The sequence below is a fragment of the Chaetodon trifascialis genome, chromosome 11, assembly GCF_039877785.1.
Source record: "Chaetodon trifascialis isolate fChaTrf1 chromosome 11, fChaTrf1.hap1, whole genome shotgun sequence".
Taxonomy (NCBI): Eukaryota; Metazoa; Chordata; class Actinopteri; order Chaetodontiformes; family Chaetodontidae; genus Chaetodon; species Chaetodon trifascialis.
Genome location: NC_092066.1, coordinates 17,735,398 through 17,761,654, shown reverse-complemented (window position 1 = coordinate 17,761,654; position 26,257 = coordinate 17,735,398). Strand labels below are relative to the sequence as shown.

At 42.3% G+C, this 26,257-nt stretch overlaps 3 protein-coding genes across 3 annotated transcripts; 1 reads left to right on the top strand and 2 right to left on the bottom strand.

Moving 5' to 3' along the window:
- Window positions 1-291: 291 nt before the first annotated feature.
- Window positions 292-4,673, top strand: kcnmb3 (potassium calcium-activated channel subfamily M regulatory beta subunit 3). The gene is made up of 4 exons (XM_070974094.1): window positions 292-377; window positions 1,756-1,914; window positions 3,542-3,713; window positions 4,305-4,673. Exons 1-4 carry the CDS (start codon window positions 292-294, stop codon window positions 4,671-4,673), a joined length of 786 nt encoding a protein of 261 aa, XP_070830195.1.
- Window positions 4,674-6,027: 1,354 nt separating this feature from the next.
- Window positions 6,028-19,287, bottom strand: LOC139338718 (phosphatidylinositol 4,5-bisphosphate 3-kinase catalytic subunit alpha isoform). The gene is made up of 21 exons (XM_070973964.1): window positions 18,915-19,287; window positions 17,564-17,979; window positions 17,088-17,297; window positions 16,701-16,951; window positions 16,135-16,380; window positions 15,824-15,909; window positions 15,614-15,719; window positions 14,143-14,295; window positions 13,495-13,629; window positions 13,246-13,370; window positions 13,019-13,100; window positions 12,519-12,683; window positions 12,293-12,396; window positions 11,949-12,120; window positions 10,993-11,099; window positions 10,469-10,590; window positions 9,948-10,026; window positions 9,576-9,746; window positions 9,298-9,415; window positions 9,046-9,197; window positions 6,028-8,953 (listed from the first exon to the last, which is right to left on the bottom strand). Exons 2-21 carry the CDS (start codon window positions 17,913-17,915, stop codon window positions 8,683-8,685), a joined length of 3,207 nt encoding a protein of 1,068 aa, XP_070830065.1. The 5' UTR covers window positions 17,916-17,979; window positions 18,915-19,287; the 3' UTR covers window positions 6,028-8,682.
- Window positions 19,288-20,783: 1,496 nt separating this feature from the next.
- Window positions 20,784-22,196, bottom strand: LOC139339320 (calcium-activated potassium channel subunit beta-2-like). The gene is made up of 4 exons (XM_070974875.1): window positions 22,138-22,196; window positions 21,792-21,962; window positions 21,347-21,542; window positions 20,784-21,068 (listed from the first exon to the last, which is right to left on the bottom strand). Exons 1-4 carry the CDS (start codon window positions 22,194-22,196, stop codon window positions 20,784-20,786), a joined length of 711 nt encoding a protein of 236 aa, XP_070830976.1.
- Window positions 22,197-26,257: the final 4,061 nt, after the last annotated feature.

Sequence of the window (26,257 nt, the reverse complement as noted above, 5' to 3'; positions counted from 1 at the left end):
TGAGAGGCCATTAGCATCCTACCTGCCTTACCTGTGGTGGTTTCTATAGAAACACACATGAGGGTGGAAGGTGCTGCTGCGCTCACCTTTGAGCCTTGGTAAACAACAGGGAGTTCCCTGGTGAATAAACTGCACTAGTCCACTCAGTGAATCACTGCGCTGCATTGGAGCCTGTAGGAGATACGAGATGGTCATCTGCTGACAGGAGGACATTTGACTTTCAGATAGAGAGGAGCTTATTAGGTGGATATACATGCTTGGGATTGGGAGGTGGCTGAGATAGGAGTGGGCATGTTCTTGAACACAGCTTCTCCCAAGAGGTCATTCAGCGTCCCCATTAACATCAACCTGCAGGGTGCTCGCAGGAGGCAGACACGGTAAGAGAGGACGATCGACCTGGCAGGCAGGTTTGAAAAACACTGTTGGGAGGTCATTATGAAGGAAAAACAGCTGAAGTTTGACAAAGCTTCACATTCAGATTTGCAGCTCTAGGGCATATATGAGTATGCATGATTATACACGCAGCACGTGTCTGTTCAGGGTGTGAGAGAAATCACCCAGATGCATAAATCTGACAGGTCTAAAATCAATTAATAGTGCATTAAATGGGCACATTGATCAGGTTGAGTTTACTACTCCTCAGCCTTGAAAACACTTGCATCATGTCTCCTGGACGAGCTGTCTGACAAAATAACATCTGATGAGGTCAGCAGGGTCCTGGCATTGGGCTCAAAACCTTACATTTTTACGAGGAAGCCTGTGTTATGAACTGGGGTTCAGGGGTTTTGAGAGACATGAGTTTTTACAGACGTAGAAGGTCTAATGAAAAACACCTTCATAGTGCCTTATGGGAAATGTAGGATCAATTTTTTAGGGCTCGACTAAAAAGATGGAGTAAAAGTCAGGATATCTCGACATCTGCTGCTTTCATTTTGATGGTTCTTTTTAGGGCGTGGCAATGCTGGTTTGTCAGTCGGTCACTTCACATTGAAACACGTCAACAGCCTTTAGATGGATTGAAATTTTGTACAGAAATTCATGCTCCCCAGAGAATGATGCTTACTGACTTTTCCTCTGAAATGACACAACTGTTGGATGCCATAAAATTTGGTAAATGCATTGATGTCATCATTGACATGAAGTGTAATAATGCTGATCCTGTGACTTTCCATCTGGTACCACAATGAGTTCAAACTTTAAATGTGTCCAGTAGTTTGGTTAATGACTAAACCTGACAATACTTGCTAACAACATCCCCCTGATTAGCATGTTAGCATGCTATTTAGCATGCTGTTGTGCAATAGATCAAAATAGAGGCCAAAGTTTAAACTTGAAAATATATCTCAATCTTTCATGTAGCTTATTTATTTAGTCTAAATCTAACTTCATTTGTTCAGGTACCTTTTGTATTTTAGCCCTGAGGAGAAATCATGTAGTTTAAAAGAATAGAAAATTAATCAAATCAAACATGAAATTTGTTGATGTATCAAATCAAAAATCTAATTTGAAACACTGCTGGATTTAATCATTACATCCCTGATATCCATGCATGTATTTGTGTATGTGTATCCCTGTGTGTGTGTGTGTGTGTGTGTGTGTGTGTGTGTGTGTGTGTGTGTGTGTGTGTGTGTGTGTGTGTGTGCGTGTATGTGTGTGTGTGTGTGTGTGTGTGTGTGTGTGTGTGTGTGTGTGTGTGTGTGAAAGTCACAGAGAGCGCTTCCACACAGCCACAGCTCAGGAGCACAAGTGGAGCAGAGGGGTGGATGGGCGTGGAGGGGAGCGAGCTCGGACCAAGATGCCAGCGTCCAGTGTCGGGGAGGACAGAGCCATCCTCCTGGGCTTCACCATGATGGCCTTCTCTGCGCTCATGTTCTTTGTGGTCGGCATTCATGTGGTCAGACCTATTGTTAACAGGTACACGATGGACAGTACTGTGACTTATGTGTGATTTTTAACAATAGCAGAAATTTTATAACTCCTGCAAATGACTTCCAGGAATCAAAGGTCACAGAGGTAATTAACATTATCATTCACATTTATCCCTACATTATTGACTAAACTGCTGATCAGATTTTTGATTCATTGATGAATTGTTTGGTTAAAGTTTTCAACCAACAGATTAAAGACATTCAATTTACAATAAAGTGCGACAGAGAAAATGACCAAATCATTGCAACGGTGACGCTGGACATTTTTGCTCGAAGTATGCTGATTTTCTGTTGATTAACAAATTCAATAATCACCTCAGGATAATTTATGATGCACAATTCAGACATGAAGGTTAGTAAGTGGTTAGTAAGTGAACTGATAATGCAGAGCTCTATGCAAACTAGATGTTATGGCACCTTGACCAAGAAAAGGAAAAGAGTCTGCAGCCATGCAGGCAGCTCTGTGAGGCTGTATTTAGGCACAGTGGTGCTAAATGCTAAGGCTAGCACGCTAAAATGCCCAAAATAACTGGCAGGAATAATGTTCAGCACATTTACCATCTTGCTTAGTGTGTTAGCATGCTAACATTTCCTAATTTGCCCAAACACAAAGTACCGCTGAGGCTGAATCTCATTAGTTTTACAGGCATTTTGGACAGAAGCCGAGAACGAACGTGCTCACAATCATTTTTTTAACGCCGTTATCTCGAGGTCACAAGTTAATTACTTTTGTTATCTCGAGATGACAAAGCTTTTATCGCAACAACGGGTTCATTTATCTCGTATGTCGAGAAAACAGAAGAGCGATTCCTTGAGATAATGAGATGATTCATGAGGAGAAAACTCCATCATAAGATTCATAAGAGTGGACAGACACACAAAAGAAACTTCCCACACTGGCGGGTGTTTGAATGGTAAAATAATACCAAAATGTGCTCATGCATTGCCATTTTCAGCTTAAACCAGTTTGTACAGTTGTCAAGATGCCATGAACGCATGCTGGCATGGCACTCCTGGTTTCTAAACATTAGCATGAGAGGAACAGCCTTCTGTTTTTGTATGATAACTGGTTATCTGGTTATCTCCAGCTTGTTATGCACTTGTGATCTCGAGATAATGGCAGTAAAGAAAATCGTTGCGAGCATTCTCGGCTTCTGTCATTTTCTAAAGTATCAAAAAATAGCATCACCCTGAAGGAGGACATGGACCAAGATGTCAACTTGCTAATGGCTCTAGAGGAAAAGTCAGGGATCACCAAAGACATGATGATCCATCCTCTGGGTACAATGAATGTTTGCCAAAAAGCTGCAATCCACTTTCCTTCTTTCAATCTGGATCAAAGTTGTAAATGAATCATCAGACCATCACTGCCATCAACATGACTAAAATGAACATAAAGTTGAATATATTCAGCAAGTGCTAAGTTAACATGAACTAAGCTGGGTTGATAGTGTCTAATTTTGTATTTTTATTTTCAGCATGCATAGCAGTAAAATAAGAACACCCTTCACATCAGAGAATAATAAGAAACAAATATTGCCTTTCTGGTGTGTGTTTACATGCGTTGGAGATTCAAGGGTTGGGGACACCGAACTTCTCCTCTTGTTTTCCAGTGACTGGAAGGAGGCTGGCTGTGTTCTGCTGAAGACTGAAATCCTGGAGGAGTGGGTGGACTGCAGAGGTGGGAGCACTGTGCCTTGCCTCAGGGTAAAGGTTAACCTCACAAGCTCCAATCAGACGGCTTTTCTCCACTTTGACGAGGAATTGGTCATCCTCGCTCTTGAGGTGGGGATTTAAGGCAGTAAATTGCAGGTTTTAGGTCTTACCTTAAAGCTTTATGAGCCTCTGGTTTGGATCTGCTTCGCAACAGGTGTGGCTTGTTGACTGTAAGGGACGTGCAGGAAAACAACCCTCGAGCAGTGGATTTGAAAATTTAAGCTTTATGTTTGTACTGACTTGAAGGACATATTATCTGTAGTAGATCTTAATTTTTCTTCTCTGGACTCAGAGTCATTCTAGTTTTCATATTGGCCATCTGTGCAGGGACTTGAGAAAGCACCTGAGAAAGAGGTGAAGGAAAAGGACTGGACTAGCTGACTGAATGGAAAACTAGCCATACTCTGATTACTAAGCCAGCAGACATTATTAGGGGATGCTCTCATGCTGCACTTCTGCTCCATTCTGAGGAATCAAATGAAACGTTTTGCAGTACCAGTGCAGCACATGGAGGCTAGACAGGGATTTTTCTACCAGACAAAAAACTGAATCCAAAAAGAACCTTGCAGCTCATTTCACTGATTGCAATCAGTGCTGCCAACTGTAACAAGCAGCTCACTTAATAAAAATGACGCTCGGATCGTGTCTTTTCTTTCGCAGTGTTTCTACATACCCAAATGTCGGACGGACAGGACGGAACTTCAAAAAGAAGTTGAGAAAGTGAAGAACAGCTTGGACACTCAGCTGGAGAGCACTTCATCATGCTTCACTGACCACATGAGGCACCCCGGGGACGCCACCTTAAACAGGAAGTACACCTACAAAGATGCCCTGTTTGCATTGCTGTGGCCCTGTCTGATGCTGGGTGGCGGAGCTCTGTTGGTGGGCCTTGTGAAGCTGACACAGTACTTAGCCCATCTCTCCTCTGAAATGTGCAGTGAGACTGCAGGGGGCAGGCTGACGTCCAGACACAGTCAGGACAAACTGTACAGTCTCCTCCAGAGGTCCAGCATGCAGTGTCCTTCATGACACATGCCACAAATATCATTTTTAAACACGCAACTGGTACATTATGTGAACCAGGGCTGGTATGTATAAAACCACTCATTTTGTCTGTCAAAAATTCAAGAACGACATATTTTTATGTCTTATTCTTGAGAGTAAGTGCCATTCTGAAACTTTCCTGTGTGTAGAGAATTGGTATCATCTCCCAAATGATGTCAGAGAAATCTTTAAATCTTAAAAAGGCTTCTGAACGCAGTTAGGGAAGTTCTCACAGGACATGAAAGTTGAAAATCAACAAATTCATGACATGACTCAGCATGAATACAGTGAGTCGTCCTAATGCAGTGAGCACATTTAAATATGTTCTAAAAACATGAAACATGGAAATGAAAAATTATCTGACGCTGTCAGAATAACTCCAGAGGGGATGCATTAGATAAGGTTCAACATGTTGATAATGTTGGCTGCAATGAACAATGTGTAGGCTTGATCAGGTATGTACAGCACATAGATTATGTAATGAGTGGACGGAGCTTCTGGGTGTGAAAGGTGAAGCCAAGTGCGTTAAACCTGCATTTGCTCTAATGGCCAGCAGGACGACTCCGCTGGCTGCTAAAACAAAGCCTGATTATATGTAAGCTTATAGGAAAATGATACTGTTCTTACTTGATTTATTACCTCAGTAAACTGTTTCCTGATGAGTTTATGGTCTCAATCACTAGTTTCAAGTCTCCTTCAATACAGCATGATGTTCATTTTGTAAATTACGGTTCCACTGAGGGACATGTTTTCAGGCATGTCCTCTGGTGCTTAGTCAGATCCAATCAGAATGGAGGCGTACCAAGGCCTATCCTCCCAAGCTCTATCATTTTGTACAAAAAATGGTCACTTCTGATGACAGTAATCTGCAAACCAATGGATGCCGTCACGGTGGCTCTGTCCGTTATTTATTTTAAGTCTATGAATGAAACTGCAATTGGCTGATTCAGTGCTTGGGGGAGGGCACTCTGGGTAGACAGCATCGTAGTCCTTATTTTAAAACGCTTTGGAGTTCCTGCAGTCAGCACTCATGCATCACACTGAGACTTCATTAAATCTTAATTTTTGCTACTTTTTACATACAGTCAAAGCTTGGGACCACTTCTGAAAGTTTATACACACAATAAAAAGTCTTGTGTTTAGTTTTCTATGGAAAGACTGAGAGAAACAGAGTTCCTTCTTTTTATCCATATTTAAAGATTGTTTATATTTCTGATTCAAACTTCAACCCACACTCTCATTATTAAAACACACAAATGCAAAAGTGCTTTGTAAATTAGTCATTTTGATCAACTGTAAAGCAAGCAACGCATTGAAAAATGCCAAAATAAAACATATTCAAATAGGGAGAAATGTTTTTTTTTTATTCAACAGTACAATAAATGAATGCATACAGTTCTAATCAGACATGGTCATATAAGGATGACTAAAACAAGTATTTGAAGAGGTTTTATGATATATATATACAGATGAATACATAACTAACATATGAGTCTGGTTCTTTTTAAAACATGCAGGATAGCTTCTTCCTCCTCATTGTGCTTACAGACTTCCACTTAGGGCAAGAGATCTCCACTTGACATGAAGATCATACTCTGACAACAGCATCAAGTCCTTGTCCTTCATTCAACAAATCACCTCTGCTTTGTCATTCATATCATTTCAACAACTAGAAGCTGTCTACTGGGTTTTGCATGAGGATGGTGCACGTTTATGCATGATTCCTCCTTTTTTTTCTTTTTTTTTGGTTAGCAGTTACATATATGAGTTTGCTTACATTTAAAAATACAAAAATATATTACGTCTGTAGTTATTCAAGGAAAGCATTTGCACATGTAGTAGCAGTTATCAGTATCTGTTACCTTCATTGTGACTTTGTTGTACCTCACACAAGTAACAAGGTCATTTCTATACATGAAATTCAAGTAAACAACATCAGGTCAAACAAAAAAAAAGTAGATAGTCGAGGACCTCATGCATAATGCAGTGTGAGAAACAGAAAACAACCAGAACAAGTACAAAGGGAAATAGCATCATTTCGATAGTTCTTCCATAAAGTATATGGGGTCTAGTTTTTCTCAGTTTGGGTCCCGCCCACTGCTCTGTAGCCTGTACAGAAGCACATGCATCTCAGCAGGATCGGTTTCCTGAGCAGAAGACAAAAACTGGACTTTCAGACAGACTTGAGTGTCCAGGAAACCGCTCCGTTTGTGTATCATTTGGTAAAGCTAGAATATTTACTGACCTCTTACGTATGTGTCTGTGCAGTGAGCGAACCTGCCAAGACTATTCTTCCACACATAAGGGTGACAATCATAGGAAAGAGGAGGGAAGAAGACACTTCAAAGGTTAAAAAAAAATCACTTCGGTTACTTTTCCTTTACCTGGATGTCACAATCTGGGATCATATGGCGAACGTGGGGGGGGGTCTTAAATTATTTGTCGCCTGCGTGGCTGAGAACAAGGAGTCAGGCGCAAAACTTAACAGCTCAAATACTTTACAGATGGCTTAGATTGAAGCTCCAAATATAAACCTGGTAAGGAGAAGCAAAAGGCAGGGTCCAAAGGCGTTTCTCACAGCTCTTTTTGTTGGGAAGAAGTTGACGATTCTGTTACAGTGCAGCATTTTTTTTTCTTCCACGTACTGTCTGTACAAAGTCCTCAGACACGGCGCTCTGCGTGAGCACGTCGGGGGAGATGCATTTGTCTCGCTGCCTTACTCTGACATCAACTCTTTTTTTTTTTCAGTATACAGTACATATTAAGATCACAACTTGCATAGTGTAACAGCACAGCACACAAAGGGAACACTGCACATCCTCTTCCCCTGCGTTTCTCGCCTTTATCGGGCCGGATAACAAGACAAATTGAAAACGTCTCGTTCGGGTGACCGTCAGAAAGGTGTCTCTCCGGTCGACTGCGTGGGGTGGACAATGGACATTTGTGCCTCAACGTCTGACAGAATAATACTGATAGACAAAACAAAACAAAAACAAATACTGCAGAGATCAGTGCTATGAGTACACACGAGACTTGGAATAGTAGTGACTATTGTTTTTGACAAATAAGACTGCTGAGTAGTGGGGTTACACGTCTAGTACTTTGGCTCAGTAGAAAATAGACTCAAAAAGGAATATGTGCACTGAATGCATACAAGTCTATGGATATACTGCTGTACAAAAGTCAGTTATCTGGTGTGGCATGAGGTCTGAACTGAGGACAATTCATCTGTGGGCTACAAAGAAGTTGCTTCCGTTGCTCCAAAGGAGTTAAATGCTAGCTAAGAGTAACAACACACCCTCTGTCAGTCCTTTACTAAGAGTGTTGGTGATTGTGTTTTATGCCCGTAAGGGGAAATATCATGATTTTGTGCACACCTGCCAGGCTTCTCATTGTCTCTTATCATTTTGTCTCAGCTGGCCTGGCTGTGTGTGCACATATCTCTCGCATCTTCATCAGTTCAAAATAGGTAGTGGAAATAATGCAGTTATGCTCTGTCAGTTCATCGTTAGCAAAAGCCAGCTGTGCTCATAGTATATCACTTTCTTGTTGATGTTCCTTTCTTAATGCTGATGGTTGTAGATGTACTGAAAGGAATAAAAAAAATAAAAATAAAAAAGAAAGAAAAAAAAATGTTTCACATGAAGAAGGCTAACCTAGTCGAGGTCCATTACACATGTTTAGTTCCTATGAAGTAGACTGATGAAACAGAGCTCCACCCTGCCTTCATACGTTCTTAGTGCAGGGAGAAGAAATTCAGGAACCTGCAGAAACAGGAGAATTTACACATCATGTCCCTGAAACAGGCCCCTCTGAGCACCCTTACCGAGCGGTGCACTGGCAGGTAATGTTTCAGAGTCACATGCTGGCAGAAGTATTAACCAGGCCTTAGTGTGGTTGGGAAAATACCGCGCTTGCTTCTCGCTATTCTTTTGGTTCTTAGTGTGCTGTTGTTGCTACAGTCCTTTGCGCTTCTCTTGTTTCAGCTGTCATTTCAGTTCATGGCATGTTGGCGGATTGTGTGGAAGATCCAGTCCATCTTGGTAGTCCAGCCGCCATGGTGAGCGTCATTCATCTGCTTCATGAAGTAGTCCAGGGCCTCCTGCTCTGACTTGTCCAATGCCAGGGTCTTTCTGATGTAAGCAATGTCGTCAAATGACTGCAGCTCGGGCATCCCTGAGCCCAGCATCATGGAGAAGAGGTTGATGAAGAGGTTGGCATGCTGTCGGATTGCCAGGTACGCCTTGTAACACATCTCCTGGAACCTAAGGAGGCAGAAGGAACACAATTACAAGGGATACAAGCATGGAGGAAAAGGGGATTTTCATTTTTACTTCATGCGTATTGCTTGTGTTACCTTTCAAATTCCCTTGTTTTGGTGCACTCTTGAGTTCCTTTGCTAATAACAATCAGGAAGTCCTGTGTGAGGACAAACGGCACGCGTTCTCTCTTGTACCCAAATTTCTTCTTTTTGTGGTCGAGGAAATGGCCAAAGTCTATGTGAAACAGCTGTGAAAACATAAGAAAAGCAAGAAATGAAATAATATTCTGACAGAAACAAAAAGAATGCCTGTACAACATAGAAAGGATGTGAAAGTGTCCTCTTTACCTGTCCATCATCTTTGACCATAATGTTGCTATTGTGTCTGTCCCCTATGCCCAGGATAAATGTGGCTACACAGTAGCCTGCACACGACCGCGTGAACAGATCTATGGCTTGGTCATACCTAAACAAATGGAAATACTTTATTCTCAGAGGATCCAGTGACTGTGTGCAACTGTTCCCATAAAAAGGAAGAAACTGATGCACCGTCTTCTTATTAACACCACTTGTATGGCCTAAAGAAGACTAGAAAAGCTGTATAAATCACTGTGTCCGCCACTCACATCTCTCCCTTGTTCTTATCCTTGAGCCACTGATGCAGTGTGTGGCTGTTGAACTGCAGTGCCCCCTTCAGGCCTCCTTTACACTGGATCTGCATGATGGTGTGAGAGTTCCTCACCACCTCAATCAAACCCACACAGTCACCGATTGACAGACAGCCATACGGCAGCATCCTGGGAGAGGAAGGACAAGAAACATAAAGAGGGGTAGAAATAATTAGGACAGTCGTGATCGACTTCATTTAAATGACTGGAGGTGGCTGGCAGGGGTTGCCACTAATCTGCATTCAGGTATGGAGTGCAGAACATGAAAGAATCTGGCGCCTGTTAATGTGCACCTGCATCCTCGCTGTCATGGTGAAGTGAGGAGCCTACCTGAGATCAAGGCCTTGGTTCTGCCAGATGTTCTCCATTATCCTAATGATCTGCAGTGTCAGCATGTCCTGCCTCAGATCTGCAGAGGCAGAGAGAGACAAGGAGGTGGATGACAGTAAGGTGATTATTAGCTGCTTAGCTGCTCTTTGATCAGCTCCATGATGCATTATGGAGCAGAGCTGTCAAAGTCAGTTGCAGATGTTGCAGCAAAATGCACGAGCAGCTGTGGTACAGTGTGATTCAAATAGTGTGACTTGTTCTTTCTTAAATCTGCGTAAAGAGCAGAGATGAGGTTGTGTCTGTGTGCCATGATGTGCCCTACAGGCTTAGACTGAAATATGCTGGATGCTCAGCAAGAGCATTTTCAACTGTGTGTGTGTGTGTGTGTGTGTGTGTGTGTGTGTGTGTGTGTGTGTGTGTGTGTGTGTGTGGTGTGTGTGTGGTGTGTGTGTGTTTGTACTGATGCACAGACGCAGGGATGGACAAACAGAGATGGGTAACAACACAGAGACAAAACTCACCATCTCCATTTTTGAAGATGATTTCGTTGTTCTGAAAGAGCAGCTCTGACATCATATCTGGGTTTTCCCAGTTAAGCCACAGAGGTCGCTTGGCTGATGACATCATCCTGCATTCCTCCAGGCTGAAACACACACAGGGATTATTATGTTTCAATATAGAACACACACAGGGATGTTTAAAGAGGAAAACAAATGATATGAAGATAGACAGAATGTTCTGAGTGAATATGTGTCTGTTCACAAGTCCTGGATCAAAATAATTTGTCAATACATCACCTCAACTGAGTCATGTGAACTGGAGTTACTGTAAAACGAGGCCATTCTCTAAGAGCAGTGACTGCATGGTGTCCCAAAATGCACCAATATAGACACACGCGCTCACGCACACACACTGCCATTTCATGACATATAATTTTATTTTAAGCCTTGAAGACGAAAAGGCAACAGCAACACCTCCAGAGGAAATGAACATTAAATGCCAGACATTTCAGCAAAGACAGTTAGATAAGGGAGCGCTGATGTACCGGAGGTTTCCCAGCTGATGTGCTGGATTCAGTGGGGAGGTGAAGCTCTGCAGGGCATCCATGTAATCAGGCCTTCTCATCTGTTCCACCAGAAACTTCATTTGGACCTTAAAATAGAGAAACAAATGCATCAGTTAATAAAGACCAGTTTGAGACAGTAGAGTCGTCCAGCCTGGTGAATGTACAGTAAGTGCAGTGCTTCACAGAGCACCAGCTTTGTGCTGTGTGTCTGGCCACTGGTTATTTCAACATGGGTAGCAGAATAGGTAGATGTTAAGTCAATTTGCTAGTTAGCTAGCTAATCAATGCATTTGCTTAGGCACCAACACCAGTATGACTGGCACATTAGCTAGAGGCTATAACCCTCTAGCCAGTATTACTATATCAAAGTTAACATAAATAGGGCCGATGTGTTCTAAATTTAGGCTTTCATTTGAGCGTAATTACAAAAGATGGACTTTTTTTCTTCAGGTTTTAATAGGAAGCATCAGTGTGCTGTGATGCGCATTATTTTGCTACTGCTGCTCTTTTCACTTGCCTGGAAAGCTTTTATTGTGAACCAGCTACAAGTGCTGACCTTCATTAACAGCAGATTAATAGTTTAACACAGCATAATACGGTCAAACAGATCTCACTGCAAATTTTGATTACGCTCACTGTGCCCCGCCATCATTATCACAGGTCATAATCACCTTCGCTTGGAGCTAACCTTTTTTATGTAAGCCCCAGCTTTTATTCAAGAATCTTTCATATTTATCTGTGGATGCTGTCGTAAAGTCACTCAGATTTTTAGACTTTAGTCTAAAGCTGCGACCAAAACCGCAAAAAGCAACTGTCTAAAGTCACTCACATCACTCCACTGTCTCATCTCTGTGGCCAGATTGGTCCAGATGTTGTCAACATTAAACGCAATGATTCAGTGGATCACAATTAACATCTGCTGGCCGTCAGATTACCTTCTGTGCCTCATCTTTTTTCTCCTGTTTGAGGAGGTCAGTGAGATTGATGAGCTTCTCCATGGCCTCCACCTGTCTGCTCAGGTGCTTCAGATACATGCCACAGGCCCGGCAGTACGACTCCAGCAGCAGGCCAAAGCGCTGGCTCACTGTTTTGTTGTGCATCTCTGACCTGCACACAAGTAGGCAAGAAAAGAACATTCAAAATATTCAAGAGAGGAAAAAGTATCCCAAAACACTGAGTGACGATTTGGACATTCGAGTGACGGACAACAGTTTGACCTTTCAAGTCACACACAGACAGCTTCAAATTCCTGAAAGAAGATCTTTTTAAATCCACTCACTTTAAATGCCAGAAGAAGAAATGTCCTATCCTTTGATTAGTTAATGCCTTTTTCAGCAGGAAGCGTGCAAGTGGGTTATCAAGATACTGCTCATACTTCAGAACCTGGGCACAGAAAACAGGAAACGCCATGAAAAACACTACTATAATACATCAAGCTGAAATATCAACCTGCTTATCAATATTCATTTAATCTGTATTTAAAACCGGATGAGGATGCAACACACCTGAACCAGCTGAATGAGGTACTGAGAGAGTTTGTCATCTGTTAGGTATTTCTCAAGGCACTTTACAGCAAACTCTCTGATCATCGGATCGGGGAAGTTACAGTCCAGCAGCTCCATGGCTTGTTCTGGCTTGATAGCAGGCCAGTCCTTCAGAAGGCAATACATCTGAAATGAAAAAGACACATACACTGACTGCACGTCCCTCTGATGCAGCGGATCCCCCCAGCCCTTCACAGAGCCACTGCAGGGGGGCTGTGGATGATACAGAGTGAAGTAAAGCTGAATGATTATGATTCACGTCGGGAAAATAAACAAAAAAGAGTGAACTGATGCTATTGTGCTGGCGTTTAGAGAATGAGAGAAAAGGTTTGCTGAAATGCATGAGGCAGACCTGCACACTATCTGAGAAAGATCAGCTGAGCTGTTGCACGGCACATGTATATTTCCCCTTGCGACGTCCTTCAAATAAAGGCGTGTCAGCGGTAGAAACTTGAGCTTACCTGTGCAATCTCATCTCTGGAGTTCCATTTCACAGCCAGGAGGATCTTGGGGAGGATCTCTGGCATATTGATGCAGTCTTGTCTAAAACAGTTTGGGAAGAGAATAAATTTGTTGTAGAACTTTAATGCCGTCTACATCATCCTCACTTGACAGCACATTGACTTTTGTGTTAAATATGATGTACCCCTCAAACCGCCACATAATGGTATACAAGCGCACACGTTACCTGTGCCTCCATAGAAAGTCTTTCTCCTGCTCAGTGATTTCAGACAGTGGGTCTCTGTTAGACACCTGGCGTAGCTGATCACTGTCGGTGTCAGTCAGGGGGTTGTCCCGTGCCAGTCTGTTACTCTATGATACCATATAACACAGGTATCAGAGCGTGTGTGTAGCGTGTGAGTGAACTACAGATCTCATAATGAATGATCAGCGACATTCACATAATCATTTAAAAAAAAAATGCTTGTTATCTTACCAAACCGGTGTGGCAGTAATTGAAGCCAAGCTCTCTGGATATATTCCAGTTTGCATGGTCCTCAATGATGGTCATATCAGGGTACTTGACAGGGCAGCTGAAATGGTCAAACTCCAGCTCCAGACAAGGGGTTTCCTGTATTGTTGAGAAAGCGGTGAAGGGGAAAGGTCATTCCTGGTGATTACTGTAATCAAAGAAAGGTGCCTGTGTCAATGAGTAATTAATTAAATGGGATAAGAGGCTTGGTTGATTAAATCGAGGCGGCTTAAATCCAGCTCTCAAACTCTACAGGTTGTCACCAGCTCCATTAAAACTGGGTCATGAGGCTTAGAGGTCAGTCGCAGACACAAGCATAATACATATTTGAAAAGCTTACGATGTTGAGAAAAAAGATTAGGCTTTGTGCTGTGTTATTCTATCTTCTTAATGTTTCGAGGTGGTCCACTCTGCTCCATGGAAGTGGAAGAAATCAGCTTGGACAATCTGTGTATTTTAGATTTTTCGCATATACAGTTTTGTATTTTGTTTGAAAAAAACTTCTAATAAACAATAAAGAGAAAAGGAGAGCAGCGCCTGTTTGAGACTAGGATCTCTCCAGCCCTGTTTACCTTGTAAAATATGCTCATAATGTTGACATTTGCTGTTTACCTTGTTGGGGTTAGAGCCTGTGACGCCGATAGGGTTGAGCAGGTCTTCCAGGCCATGTGGGACAGGCCATAGGTTGAGAGCCATCTTGCCTGCTACTAGTGTGTGGGTGTAGTCAAACAGGTTGATGTTGCCCCAGGCGAGGGGACAGTGCTCCTGCAGGAAAATACCAGGAAGATGATGCATATTAAAATAATTAGAGAAGCAACTGTGGAACAGACAGGTGCGGCGTATGACACGGGGAAGCTGCTTATTTCCCATGACTAACATCAACCAACTCTGTGAGTTTCTTCAAATAAAAATCAACCAAGAATAAATTTGAATACACTTCTGTTTAATCTCATCAATACCAGCCTCACTGTTTACTGTTCACTCTCCCACAGCCGTGTCACAGCTGTGTTACGTTACTGCTGATGCAAACCCAGGGTAGGTATCAAACCACGGTCAAACAGCCAGCGCTTTGGCATTCCTTGATTTGAACTGGCCTTTAACTTTAACTGGCCTGTGCCTTTAAAAGACAGTCTCTCATTTACAACTTCATGCAAGGCAGCACATAAACAAACTGAACTTAGGTTACTGTCAACTGACAGTGATGTTATAATGTCATATTTCACAAAGTATTATTTTCCCCAGAGAGTGCAGGGAGCTTCAGTTTAATACAAATACTGTATGTATTTAATTTTTTTAATATTTTTGATGACAATTAAGGAAATTCATTGTTCACTTGACAGTCAGACAGCATTTCATTGAAAGGTCAAACATTCAGGGTTCAGTTTTAAAAAACTCAATACTGTTTTTGAGCACTCTTGTTGATTGTGTTCTGCTTGTCTTCATACAAGTAATTATCACTTACTGTTACTTCGTAATTGAGTTTGGCCTTGATGCCCTTAATTTTAGCCGTGATGCCCCTATAACTTTGTATTAATTAAAGACCAAAGAGGCCTTGCCCTACAAATGACTTATTTCCAGGTGAAACTCTAAGTGGCTTTTATTGTGAGGCAGACAAAGGAAACGTAGTGTATTTGTCACTGAGGTTACTGCTAACTGCAGTAGTTCATGAAAAATGCATCTACGCTTTTAGCACTTTTCGACAGCAATCAATTTTATCTATTGCAGAGAGTAATGAAACAAGTGGAAGCAGCTACAGTGAGCTGTTGGATGACAGGCAACTCCTCAACTCAAGAACCAACTCCTTTCGCTCTGCCCTCCTGTTGCGCACCAAAATATCAGATAGTAATTGCTCATGGCACGATGGAAAAAGACTGATTACTGACTGACTTCTTCATGAAAACAATGCTAGTTTGTGCACTGTAAGCGATACACCAGCTACTCTTTCAATATACAGTATCTCTGACTAAAAAGCTGCTCAAGGAGTATTTGCTGTAGTATTACAACACACTTGATGTCACCAAATCAGCAAGACAGAAATCTTCATTATAACTTTCATTTAGCACTTCAGCATTTCACTGCTAACCTCTTTAGCTCCCTTCCTTCCTTTCACAGAGCAGATGGAGAGGCAGAGTCGGGCAGCACGGGGGATGTCTGGAATGTACATGTCGTAGTTCAGCCACTCGTTCCACCTGGAATTAACAGGGAACGAACCATTAACATAAACCATCACATTACTGTTGTAAAGCTGAGGGAAATCCTGGAGTATGGAAGGCTATTCTTCATTGTGTACTACCTGGGGTTTGAGCAGGGCACACGCTGGGTGTTGACATTGTCACACAACTGCTCTCCACCGTGGTATATCCCAGTCCTGACGTAGATCTAGTGCAGCAACAAGAAAAAAACGGATTTATACACTAATCCATCGAGTGATTAAGATATTTCGCTGCAGTTCTGACAGCATGAAGTGAAGAACAGTGTTGTTACATCCTCCAAGGTACTGAAGACGTGAGATCACAGTCACAATTTATTTCAGTCAAACCAGAAGAAAGCAGAGACTCAAGATGAAGCAGATCACAGCACCACACCGATGTACTGCATGTGTACCTTGTCAATGTCTCTGATGTTGACATTGACATATGTGGCGCACAGTATCCTGATTCTCAGCGTTCCGTTGATAGTCCATAGAGACTTGGTGGCTGTTTCCCCATTCATGTAGGGCGTTGCTGTGGATATTCGCCTTGCATATGATGGCATGGTGAAGTTGTCCATGGGCAGCTGGGAATACAGGCTGTCTTTTGTCATTAGCATCAAGTTGGGCATCCGTCCCAGCATGATACAGCTGCGCACGTACTGTTGAGGACAAAGTGACATTTTGAGGCTATTTCTGCTGTCTGACATTTCGAAGCCCTTTATGCAATTTCCATGTTTATCAACATGGAAATTACGTGACTTTACAATCATAACCAGACAATAACCAAAGCATTCAGTACATTCAATTGTATACCGTCATATATACAATCTACTGAATCAGCATATTTTCTCCTAATTTCATTTCATGCCATGAATGCCAAGTTCATTTGTGTTGGATGATAATTTGATGTGAAGTAGGTCTCTTGCCTCCTAAGAACAATAGCATCAGATACAGATGGCCTAGGATTAAATTAGATTACCTTGTACTGACTCAGAGGGTATTTCTCCAGTAAGTACTCGTCACAGCCGCAGACTTTGAGGATGTACTTTCCCTGATACTCCTGCACACACATCTTTAACTGCTCCTGGGAGAGCAGCATGCTACGCGTCTTCTTACGGATGGCTTCAGCAATCACCTGCTCCGGCACATAGTCATGGTTGATCTTCAGGGTGTACTTCTGCTTGTCATTGCTGGGTGACACAATAACCCATATGACCACAATGATTTGCCCTGAGGGAAAGAGAATAAAAGATCAAGCTAAAGAAGATGGAGCGACAGTATGTGTTTTACAGAGAAAATACAGCAAAAAGGTGACTGCATATTATTGACACGTTGCACAATCGCTGCCTTGAGTAAAATCACTTACCTTTGTCTAGCTTGTTATAGATGTGCCTGGGAAGTTCTGCACACGATTCCACATTGGGAGGATACACGTACAAAGCTCTACTGTGGGGTCCATTACTGTCTCTGAGGTCCACCGCCTCTTTGCAGACATTTAAAATGTTCCTTCTGAAGTCCTGCACTTCTGGATCTTTCACCAGGTCAAACTCACATATAGGCATTCCAATAGCAAAACCTAAAAGGAAGAACAGGTGCTGCATGAAAATTTGTTGCGAGATGAAAATATCTTATTTGGACTTCTTCAGTGTTTCATGACGTGAAATGTGAGCCTTCACATGATACAGTGCAACATATAAGACAATATACTCTATGTGACCAGTTTGAGCCAATGGCATTATGTTAATCCTCCTCCCTGTGGACAATGACATTGCCAAGATCAACGGTTGTTACAGTACAGCACTGAAGGGTACAGTAGTTTGTTTTGCAACTGAAGAACCATACCTATCTCTCTGTTTAGAATTTTCTCTTCTCTGTTGCCTACTGGCTCAATGACTTTGAGGAAGGCCTGAAACAGCCTAAGATCGCACAACCTCCTTGTCTCATCATAAAACTCCTCCCGCTCTGCCTCCTGGGTGACACTGACAAAGATGTAGGAGCTCTCCTCCTGCAGCAGATGGTAGAGAGGGTACTTCCTGGCCTCTTTGAAAAGCTCATGCTTGACTGTGATCAGTGTGGCCTCCCGGAGGCACTCCAACGTGAGAATCATGCCATTTGGCAGAAGGCAGTCCACTAAGATGCTGGGGGGCATCAAGTGCATCCCCCATAGTTCTCCTGAGGAGGGCCTAGGAGGCATGGTTGTGCCAGCAAATCCGCTCTTTTCAGAGCCTGGTAATTATCAGATGAGTGATGTAAAACAACTGTGAGAAAGAGGGAAACAGGATTAGATAAGAATCACTGACCTGTGCACATTAATGCAAAACACTCAGCGTAAATATTTGACTTAAGTGAAGACGCAAAGTGGCAGCATATAAAAATGATACATACACACTACTGGGTATATCCCAGATGACACGGGTTGCCAAATGTCTTAGGAAAACTGAAGTAAATACATAACAGGGAATACATATAGGGCCACTGTATAATGCTTTAGTGTTTCTGAGCTCACCGTAGTCTACACAGACATTATGTAAAGTGACCTTATTTCATTTTGACAGACGAGTGGCACCAAAACATATATGACAACTTTAACGATGTGACCTGCAGAAATTTAACAGTATGTCTGCGTTTTTAAACTATTACAACGTTACCAGCTAACCAAACGATAACAGGACCTGTCATCACATTGGAGACAGAAAATTGTCTGACAAAAACTTTCGCTTTAAGTAAGCTGCTGTTAAAATAATTAATGTTGTACTCAAAGAGGGCAGCAACGAAGTGATTACTGTCCAGTGATGCCGAATGGAAGGACTTAAAATTAATGTAAACAAACTTGTTAGCTAACAAGCATTACCAACACATTCTGTAAGTGAGGCGAATACTGCTAAGGTTTAGCTTTTAGCCTCGTCTTGTCACTCACTTCGACTTGTTCGTGTTGTGCAGCTGCTTGGTGGGGTACGTTAGCTTAGGTGTTGTTTCTTAGCTAACGAGCTAACCATGTTAGCCAACTCCAGTAAGCAGATCAATGTCATTTACAACATGACAACATCGACTGATACATAAGCTAATGTTAGTCTAACGTGACTATAAAGAGATGCGACTAGACAGTTTGTAGTTTGAGTAACTGGGTAGCTGTTCTGATCTACAGTAAAAGCGAACACAGAACCAAACACGAAAAAAACAAATATAAAGCTACCTGTGTCAGATAGCTAACGCCAACCGGTTAGCCGCGAAGCTAGTCCGCCAGCACAATCATTAGCAGCGGCTAGCTGAGTAAATCCCATTCGTGCCCGCTCGGGAAGTCTCAAGCAGCGGTGCCAGCTCTAACGTTAGTTCATCCAAACATCGATACTGGGGGGTCGGGAGAGACCCGCTATAGTGAAGAAAAGAAGCCACTAGCTCCCGGCGATGTTGTCAATATGCTGTAGTGAAATAAGTCTATAATACTTCATGATGTTCTTCATCGTGGTGTCCCGAAAATAAACTGCACAGTTTGGTAGCACGCTAGCTCCACACAGCTAGCCTGCTCCAGGGCTGCTAGCAGGCTCATCATCATGGACCGCCCTCCCACACAGAGGGAGCTAGATGGTGGAGAAAATAGTTTGTCATGAGATGAGGCAGAAGATTTCTGAGAAACCACGGTTACTTTTTTCATGGACAGGACAGCCACCAAAGAGCACATGAGAAAAACGTGGCAAAGTTGTTTTGTTCCTTCAGTCATATGCAAAGCCCAGAGCAAAATCTTTCCCCAGCATGTGTGTGAAAAGTGGCACTGATTCATTAATTCCATTGCATATTGTGTTTTAATGCTGCCACCTAGGACATTATGTTTTCCCTGCATGTTATTGAATATCTTTAAAAAACACAGAACATTTCAGTGGAACTCAGTGGGAAGTTAGAGGCCGTGGGCAGAGGAACAAATCATTAGCAGCATAATAAATGGGAATGGCCAGTGGTTATGGTCTGAACTTGAACTTTTGCACATCCATCTTCAGACAAAGTCATATATTATAAAACAGGAAATCATGGCCACCAGCAGTCAATCAGCACTAGGTGTGTTTTGGTGTACTTTCTAAACCCTTTTCTGTATTAAAAATTAGCTTTCTTATTTCAGAAGATTGTGCAGCTTTGATAGTGATGTGTGCTGACTTTTTGCTGTCTATAACCAGGGGAGATGATCATTTGCTTTGGGGTAGGTTCACGGGATTAAATCGCTGACACAGTAGCTGATTTGTTGAAGAGGAAACTCGTGACTCTGGAATCTGGAATCAAAATGTATTTATTTTTTTTACTTTAAGCTTCCATGGGACATTTTTTCCAATAAATCTGTGAGCATACATTGTGTTGTAGTGTCTCAGTGAATTAGATTTTTCAAAGAATGTGCTTAAAATACCTGACCTTTATTTGTTTATCGTGGTTTGATGAGCAAATTTTCCAGAATAGTTTTTCCAACATCATGACTGACAAAAATAAATAAATCATGTCAGGTTATGTACACCTTCGGTTCAGTCATGAAAGACCCACACATACTATTTGGTCACTGAGATCATATATGATTATCAAAATATCGGAAAGTTCTCAGAAAAGGTTCTCAACATTGTAACACTCCTGAACAACAGAGGACAGTTTTTGGCAGACAGCAGTGTTTTCCCCTGTGGATTTAAATATAGATTGGTTTTGTCATGTGTAGATATTGCAGGTGACATAGCAAGCACACATTCATGATGTACCATATTTAAGATTACAAGTGTAAGAAACTCTTGTAAACAAGTACCAGTAAAACATTTTGCAATGCTTTAACACCATGTAAATCCAGTCATAGTTTTCCCTGTATGACAGCCAGTTACATGTCTGACAGTTTCCGCCTCGGAACATGCGGCTCACTTTCATAAACAGTCACATCCTCGATCCGGAGTCAAAGTCGGCTGTTCCAAATGTCTCAGCCGACGAGGAAAGTTTGCAAGAGGGCACAGTGAGGTCGTTTTGGTTCAGACGATGTCTTTCATGTCATATGTCCATCACAAAAGCACCAAATGCTTGGCTTTCACAGCTGCTGCGCTGCATTTCACCTCTTGATCTTCCCTATCTCTTCACACAGCCTGGAGAGGTACTGCGTGAGCTTCACCATCACAATGATGAGGGCCCCTCCTGTGAGCATGCAGGAGGGCCACAGCAGCGAGTGGAAGATGACGCTGTGGTCGTACAGGCGGGTCAGGAGAACCATCTCCTGCTGCTCGCCGGGGTCGTAATAACAAGGGACCTGCTGGCTCACCTTCAGCCGCTCAGAGATGTTCATAATCATGACATGCATGGCCAGACTGTCCTTTTGGCACCTGGGCACATAGAAACACTGCAAGGACAGATTGTAGGTTATCTAGCAGGCAATCAGTTCATCATACATTTTTTGTGGTGATGCTGACTACTTTTGGTTCATTTCCCAATATTGAATACATCACCCTTCATGTATCATCTTTCAGCTTGACCAGGAAAAATTCCAAATCCTATTGACTAACATTTTCTGCATTTGGAGCACAGTAAGTCTATAATCAGGCCAACATCTGACAGCCGTTGTCAACATTTGAAACGGTTCAGTAATTCTCAGTATTTTCCCTCTGGCACTGTACTCACTTCAGAGCTGGTGTCCTGGGTCTCTTCATTGTGAGATAAACGGCTGACACGGCCTGTGTTATTGACGCTCACGTAGACCTGCAGACAGGGGTATTTGGAGACTCTCCAGCAGTCTGACCCACAGTTGTAGGAACAGTTCATGTCTGCTGTGACCGTGGAGTTGAGTACAACACACACACCTTCCTCTGTCCACACACTATGTTGACATTTAAATAAAGATCCAATTTAAGGCAAAGAAATGCAGAAAACATTCTGGGATCTCAAGGTATGAAAGCAACTCTGGCCTTAGGGTATAATTTCATAAGTATTCATTTTTGCAGGTTTCAGGTTGAGAGGGCACTAAAGCAGTTTCTCAACAAGCACATCTGATTAATAAAATATGTTTCTGACAGAAATATCAGTTAAGTCCTATTTAAGGTGTAAAAAAAAGAAGACAGGGTTGTACCTGTCTGCATAGGAGCGTAATATAGTGATCCCCAGGACAAAGTACATCACGACTGAAGAGAGGATCATTCCGAGTCCCAGGAGAATGGCCCGATCTTCACCGGGCTTTAGAGCTGTCACCGTCTTCTTCTTGTCCAATAAATCTACCTCGCGGAATTTCTGGTAGATTGACCTTGATGATGGAAAATGTGGAGGAGTCATTATTATATATTTTTCAAAGCTACAGTGCAAGTGTTACGTATGACATAAAAATGACAGTGAATGACGATGAGAGCACCAGATGCCCCCTTTTTTCCACTTTGCATTTTAAGCCAGTTTTTAAGGCTGAATTGGTATGAACCTGTTACCTCCTTTCATTTCCTCCGCCTGAGCCTGCGTTATTTTTGGCCCCTGCCACAAAGAACATCTTCCTCGATGATCCGCGTCCTCCTTTGCTTGCTGAACGGAAAGACTGCTGAAAAGACCTGTGAATTATTGCCAGTTTTATGTTTAGCTGTCCGGAAACATGAGAGCGCATTTTTTGTTACACCCAAATGCACTTTCACTTCCTGAATAGAAACATAATAGAAATCCCAAGTCATCGGTTACAAAGCAAATTTGTAAGATGACATATCATACTGTACCTTTGGTGCATATTTGCTGTCAAACCCACTATTTTATACAAAAGAAATATTAAGGATATGTCTCTTCCAATAACCCTGCAAGCAGCAGGTCCTGTTTATCACTGTACTATGCAGTGCTGGGACAGGAAGCACCTCTGATATAGTGGACTCCACCAGGTAAACATCCCATTTTGAGCACAATGAAACCCTACAAAGGGTAAACAAGATGACAGATAGCCACAGATGAAAGGTGTTAATGCTGAGGAGGCGCTTGTGAAAAACCTACCTGCTGTATCCTGACCACTTCTGCTGTCAACACAAAGTCATTGGGTCCTCTCTTGGCACAACAACACCTTGCATATGCCTCCTCTCGCTCTCTGCCGGTCCTACCATTTGCAGAAAACACAGCATCCAATGCTCCACATGCAGCTTTGCTCCCACAAATAACATTAGCCTTGATTCAGATGGAAATGAATGGGCAAGTGAGACATCATGACTTGTTTGTTCTGGGTTGCCCAAGGGTTGGCGTTGAGATGAGGGTCGATGCTAACCCACTCTTGAGATTGCCAGGCATTGATTTAAAGACATCATTTCAGACAAATGCATTGACATGGCAGTGTTATTAGTTATGTGTGGTCATTTGGAATCAACAATCACATCTTAGTGTTTATTTATTCCACTTCTGAGGCAGAATGGTCCATACAGAATGGATCAGATCTTATATTGTTTGACATTCCATAGTAACTATTCAGTCCTCTAGCATGTAAGCATGATAAGCAGGCTGTTTTCATTCAGTGGGGGATAACAACAACCTTGCCACATTGCTAAGAGCAGAATAGTTAGAAAACCAGCCAACAAGTTCCTCTTAGATGAGTAATTTCCTCATTGTATTACATTCCCAGCTGCTTAGGGGAAATGTTGCTGAGAGAAAACCCCAGAGTGACAAAAGAAATCTGAAGGAAACCAAAAGTGTCGCATCAGTTCATGCTTTCTTCGAAGTATTCCACACGATTTTGCATGCTCACCCGCAACAAAGAGTCACACTTATGTGAATTTTATGATCTGTCTTACAACTTTACTCCTCCATGAAAGCATGCTGACCATTGCCTCTTGAGTGCCTCAAGTTCCACACATAACAGTATTGATTTCAGCTAAACATGGAAACGTGGACCTTCAGAAAGGCCGCCACAGTCTTTGTACCCACTTTACAGTGAAGCTAAAGCATATAAAAGGTTTTGTATTTGTTGTCCCTCATGCTCCCTGTAGGCTGGACTTGCAGTGGCAGACTTCCTTCCTAATAACTTAAAAGGAATGGACCGTGATGCTGTCCCTCGTGGTTTATGGGACAGGCAGTGTCAGTGTTGAGCCTGAACGTGCAGGTCCTTTCAAGTTAGCGTCGAATGAAGGAAGCATGTTTAAAACATTTAAACAAAATGATCAAATGCATTTTTTTTTCCACACAACAGAAGTGTTTTCTGCAATTTTCTCAAACAATAACATTTTCTCAGATGCCAGAATTAACAATGGGGAAATTTTTAGCCATTTTTGGCAATAAAAAAGTATGTTCATTACACTAAAGTTTATGACGCCCATGAAAATCTCATATTACTGAAGTGAAATTGTCAGAAATAATGTCATAGGATGAAAAGTGGCTCTGAATGACAGTCACCAACTTGAAAATTTGATTTTGTATATATTTATGTGCTTCTGCATATCACTTACTATTTAAAAATCTCCTGAGTCTGCAGCATCACCACATCAAGCAATGAACGGAGACAGTTTCTGTGTGTCTGACGAGGTGCTCCAGCACCCGGCACGAGTGTGAAACTGCTTACCCCAGCAGGAACCCGTTGTTCGGATTCTCCTATTATCAGTTTAATGAACTACATATCCTGAGCCAGATGCTGATAGGACCAGTCGACCTCACTGTATCTTTATGGCTGTGTCCTTGGTCCGTATTTCATCCAGCCGCCTCGCTCCCATCTTGAGTGACTCAAAATATGACTGAATGAGTGCTAAACCAAAATGCCAGACCACATAGAGCAGGTGTTATCTTATATATGGATGGATTACTGAATGGGTCAGACGGCCCCCGGGCAGATAGCAGCTCCTCATCTCCAGTGTGTGACTAAATACTGAAGTTCAGCTGCAGTTTTTCAACCGGCAACACCTGAGAATTCTGCTTCACCTGTAAGTGATGCAAAATAGCTACAAAAATGTCTAAAACAACCACAGAGGAGCAAAATTATCACAAAAAAGGGAAAATGACCACAAAGAGACCAAAAAGACTTAAAGAGACACAAAACGACCACAAAGAGATGCAAAAAGACGAAAAAGAGATGCACAATAACCACAAGGGCACATAACAAAAAGATGCTAACCATGTCATTGTAGCCATTTTCTGTCTCTATCAGTCTGGGTGTCTTGTTCTTAGAGGGGTGGGGGTCTCTTACATGTCAGTACCCAGGGACCCATTATCTCCATCTATAATCTTATATGACTATTTGTAACTTCCTATGGATTTTATTGAACCCATATTGCACCGACATCATAAAAGTGAAAGAAGGGTGCATGTACACACATAACATATTGAGACTAGCTCTGAGACCTCAACTTTGATCCTACAAATTTTTGCTTCAGTAGGTGTTGACTAACGTTGCATGCTTTACTGCGTCATGTAATTCCAAACCAGGCCTGCTATCAACATGCTCTTTGATGAAGAATGTCTCGGGATGTATTTTTTGCCTTGTCCTTCCAGTGATTATTGCTCCCTTGTCAGGTGTCCTGTCGTGTTTTGAGCCTTTTCAAAGTCACATGCTCCACTGCACAGCACCCCACAAATGTACAACAGAGCAGTAAACACTTACCTGAGGTGCGCACACAGGCAGCTGGACAGTGTGAACAGGGCAAGGCATTATTAACAGCATGTCTCAAGCATATTGTGTATGCAGTTTGTGTCATTATACACAATATCAAAACCCAGTCATCCATTCAGAATTTAATGATGTGTATTTTGCTGTTGTTGATTGTCTTGTTGTTACACACAGGAATGGAAGAACAGTATGTTCCTATCATTATTATCTGATTAAGATTCATCAAGGTGATCGATGAAAAAGAGACTGTCCAAAGCTATCTTACACTGCAGATCAATCCAAAAACCCACACTGTAGCTCAACCAGAGCCACATCCATTCCTCATGTATGAGATGAAAACTTGCATTGTATTCTATTGTATGTTAGCTTGTATTCCCAGCTATGTGCTTTGTGTTGACCCTCTATTGTGGGCTGGATCATTTGTTTGAGCACATGGTCCTTGTGTTCACAGTCTCACTGTTTCTCTCTGGTGCCTGTAACAATCTACAGTCTTCACACATCCAAATTACAATAAGCCCCAGCTTGTGTGTGTGACTATTGTGTGCTGAGTCGAAATAGCAGAGTTAATACGTACAATCTGTGAAGTCCTACCTCTTGTCGATGTGTTGTTAGGATAATCCAGACTTTGGGCTTCAACTGTCAGCAGTGGCTCTCCAACGTGGTGTGGGCTCCCAGGGACAGCAGCTGGCTACTTCTTATTTAAAGTCTTACCCCAAGTGAACAGAATGCCTGCCATACCTGTGTTAGTAATATGAGTTCTCTTTACAATGCCGTCATGCTGAAAATGAGTCGGTCCGGCACAATGAACCTCCACTGTACCTCCAAATAACTGTCTTTGAGTGGCTCCGCTGGGGGCCTGTCGCTATGTTTGTTGCAGGCGCTGCTGCACATCCACAGAAAGGAATTCAGGAGCAGTTATTTCAGCTCTGTCTTTCTGTGTCATAAATGTACAGTATGTATGGGCAACTTCAAGGCAACTGCTTCAATCACTG

Bases quoted from the DNA above. Each gene is read 5' to 3' on its own strand.
- LOC139339320 (XM_070974875.1), bottom strand. From the start codon at position 22,196: ATGTTCTTTGTGGCAGGGGCCAAAAATAACGCAGGCTCAGGCGGAGGA. The intron at 21,963-22,137 runs GTAACAGGTTCA...TCCATCATCAAG, and splicing joins GGCGGAGGAAATGAAAGGAG to GTCAATCTACCAGAAATTCC. The intron at 21,069-21,346 runs GTGAGTACAGTG...CTGTCCTTGCAG, and splicing joins CCCAGGACACCAGCTCTGAA to TGTTTCTATGTGCCCAGGTG.
- kcnmb3 (XM_070974094.1), top strand. From the start codon at position 292: ATGTTCTTGAACACAGCTTCTCCCAAGAGGTCATTCAGCGTCCCCATT. The intron at 1,915-3,541 runs GTACACGATGGA...CTTGTTTTCCAG, and splicing joins GTCAGACCTATTGTTAACAG to TGACTGGAAGGAGGCTGGCT. The intron at 3,714-4,304 runs GTGGGGATTTAA...TTTCTTTCGCAG, and splicing joins TGGTCATCCTCGCTCTTGAG to TGTTTCTACATACCCAAATG.
- LOC139338718 (XM_070973964.1), bottom strand. From the start codon at position 17,915: ATGCCTCCTAGGCCCTCCTCAGGAGAACTATGGGGGATGCACTTGATG. The intron at 14,296-15,613 runs GTTAGCAGTGAA...ATTTTCCTGCAG, and splicing joins GAAGGAAGGGAGCTAAAGAG to GAGCACTGTCCCCTCGCCTG. The intron at 11,100-11,948 runs GTAATCTGACGG...CTCTATTTTAAG, and splicing joins AAAAAGATGAGGCACAGAAG to GTCCAAATGAAGTTTCTGGT.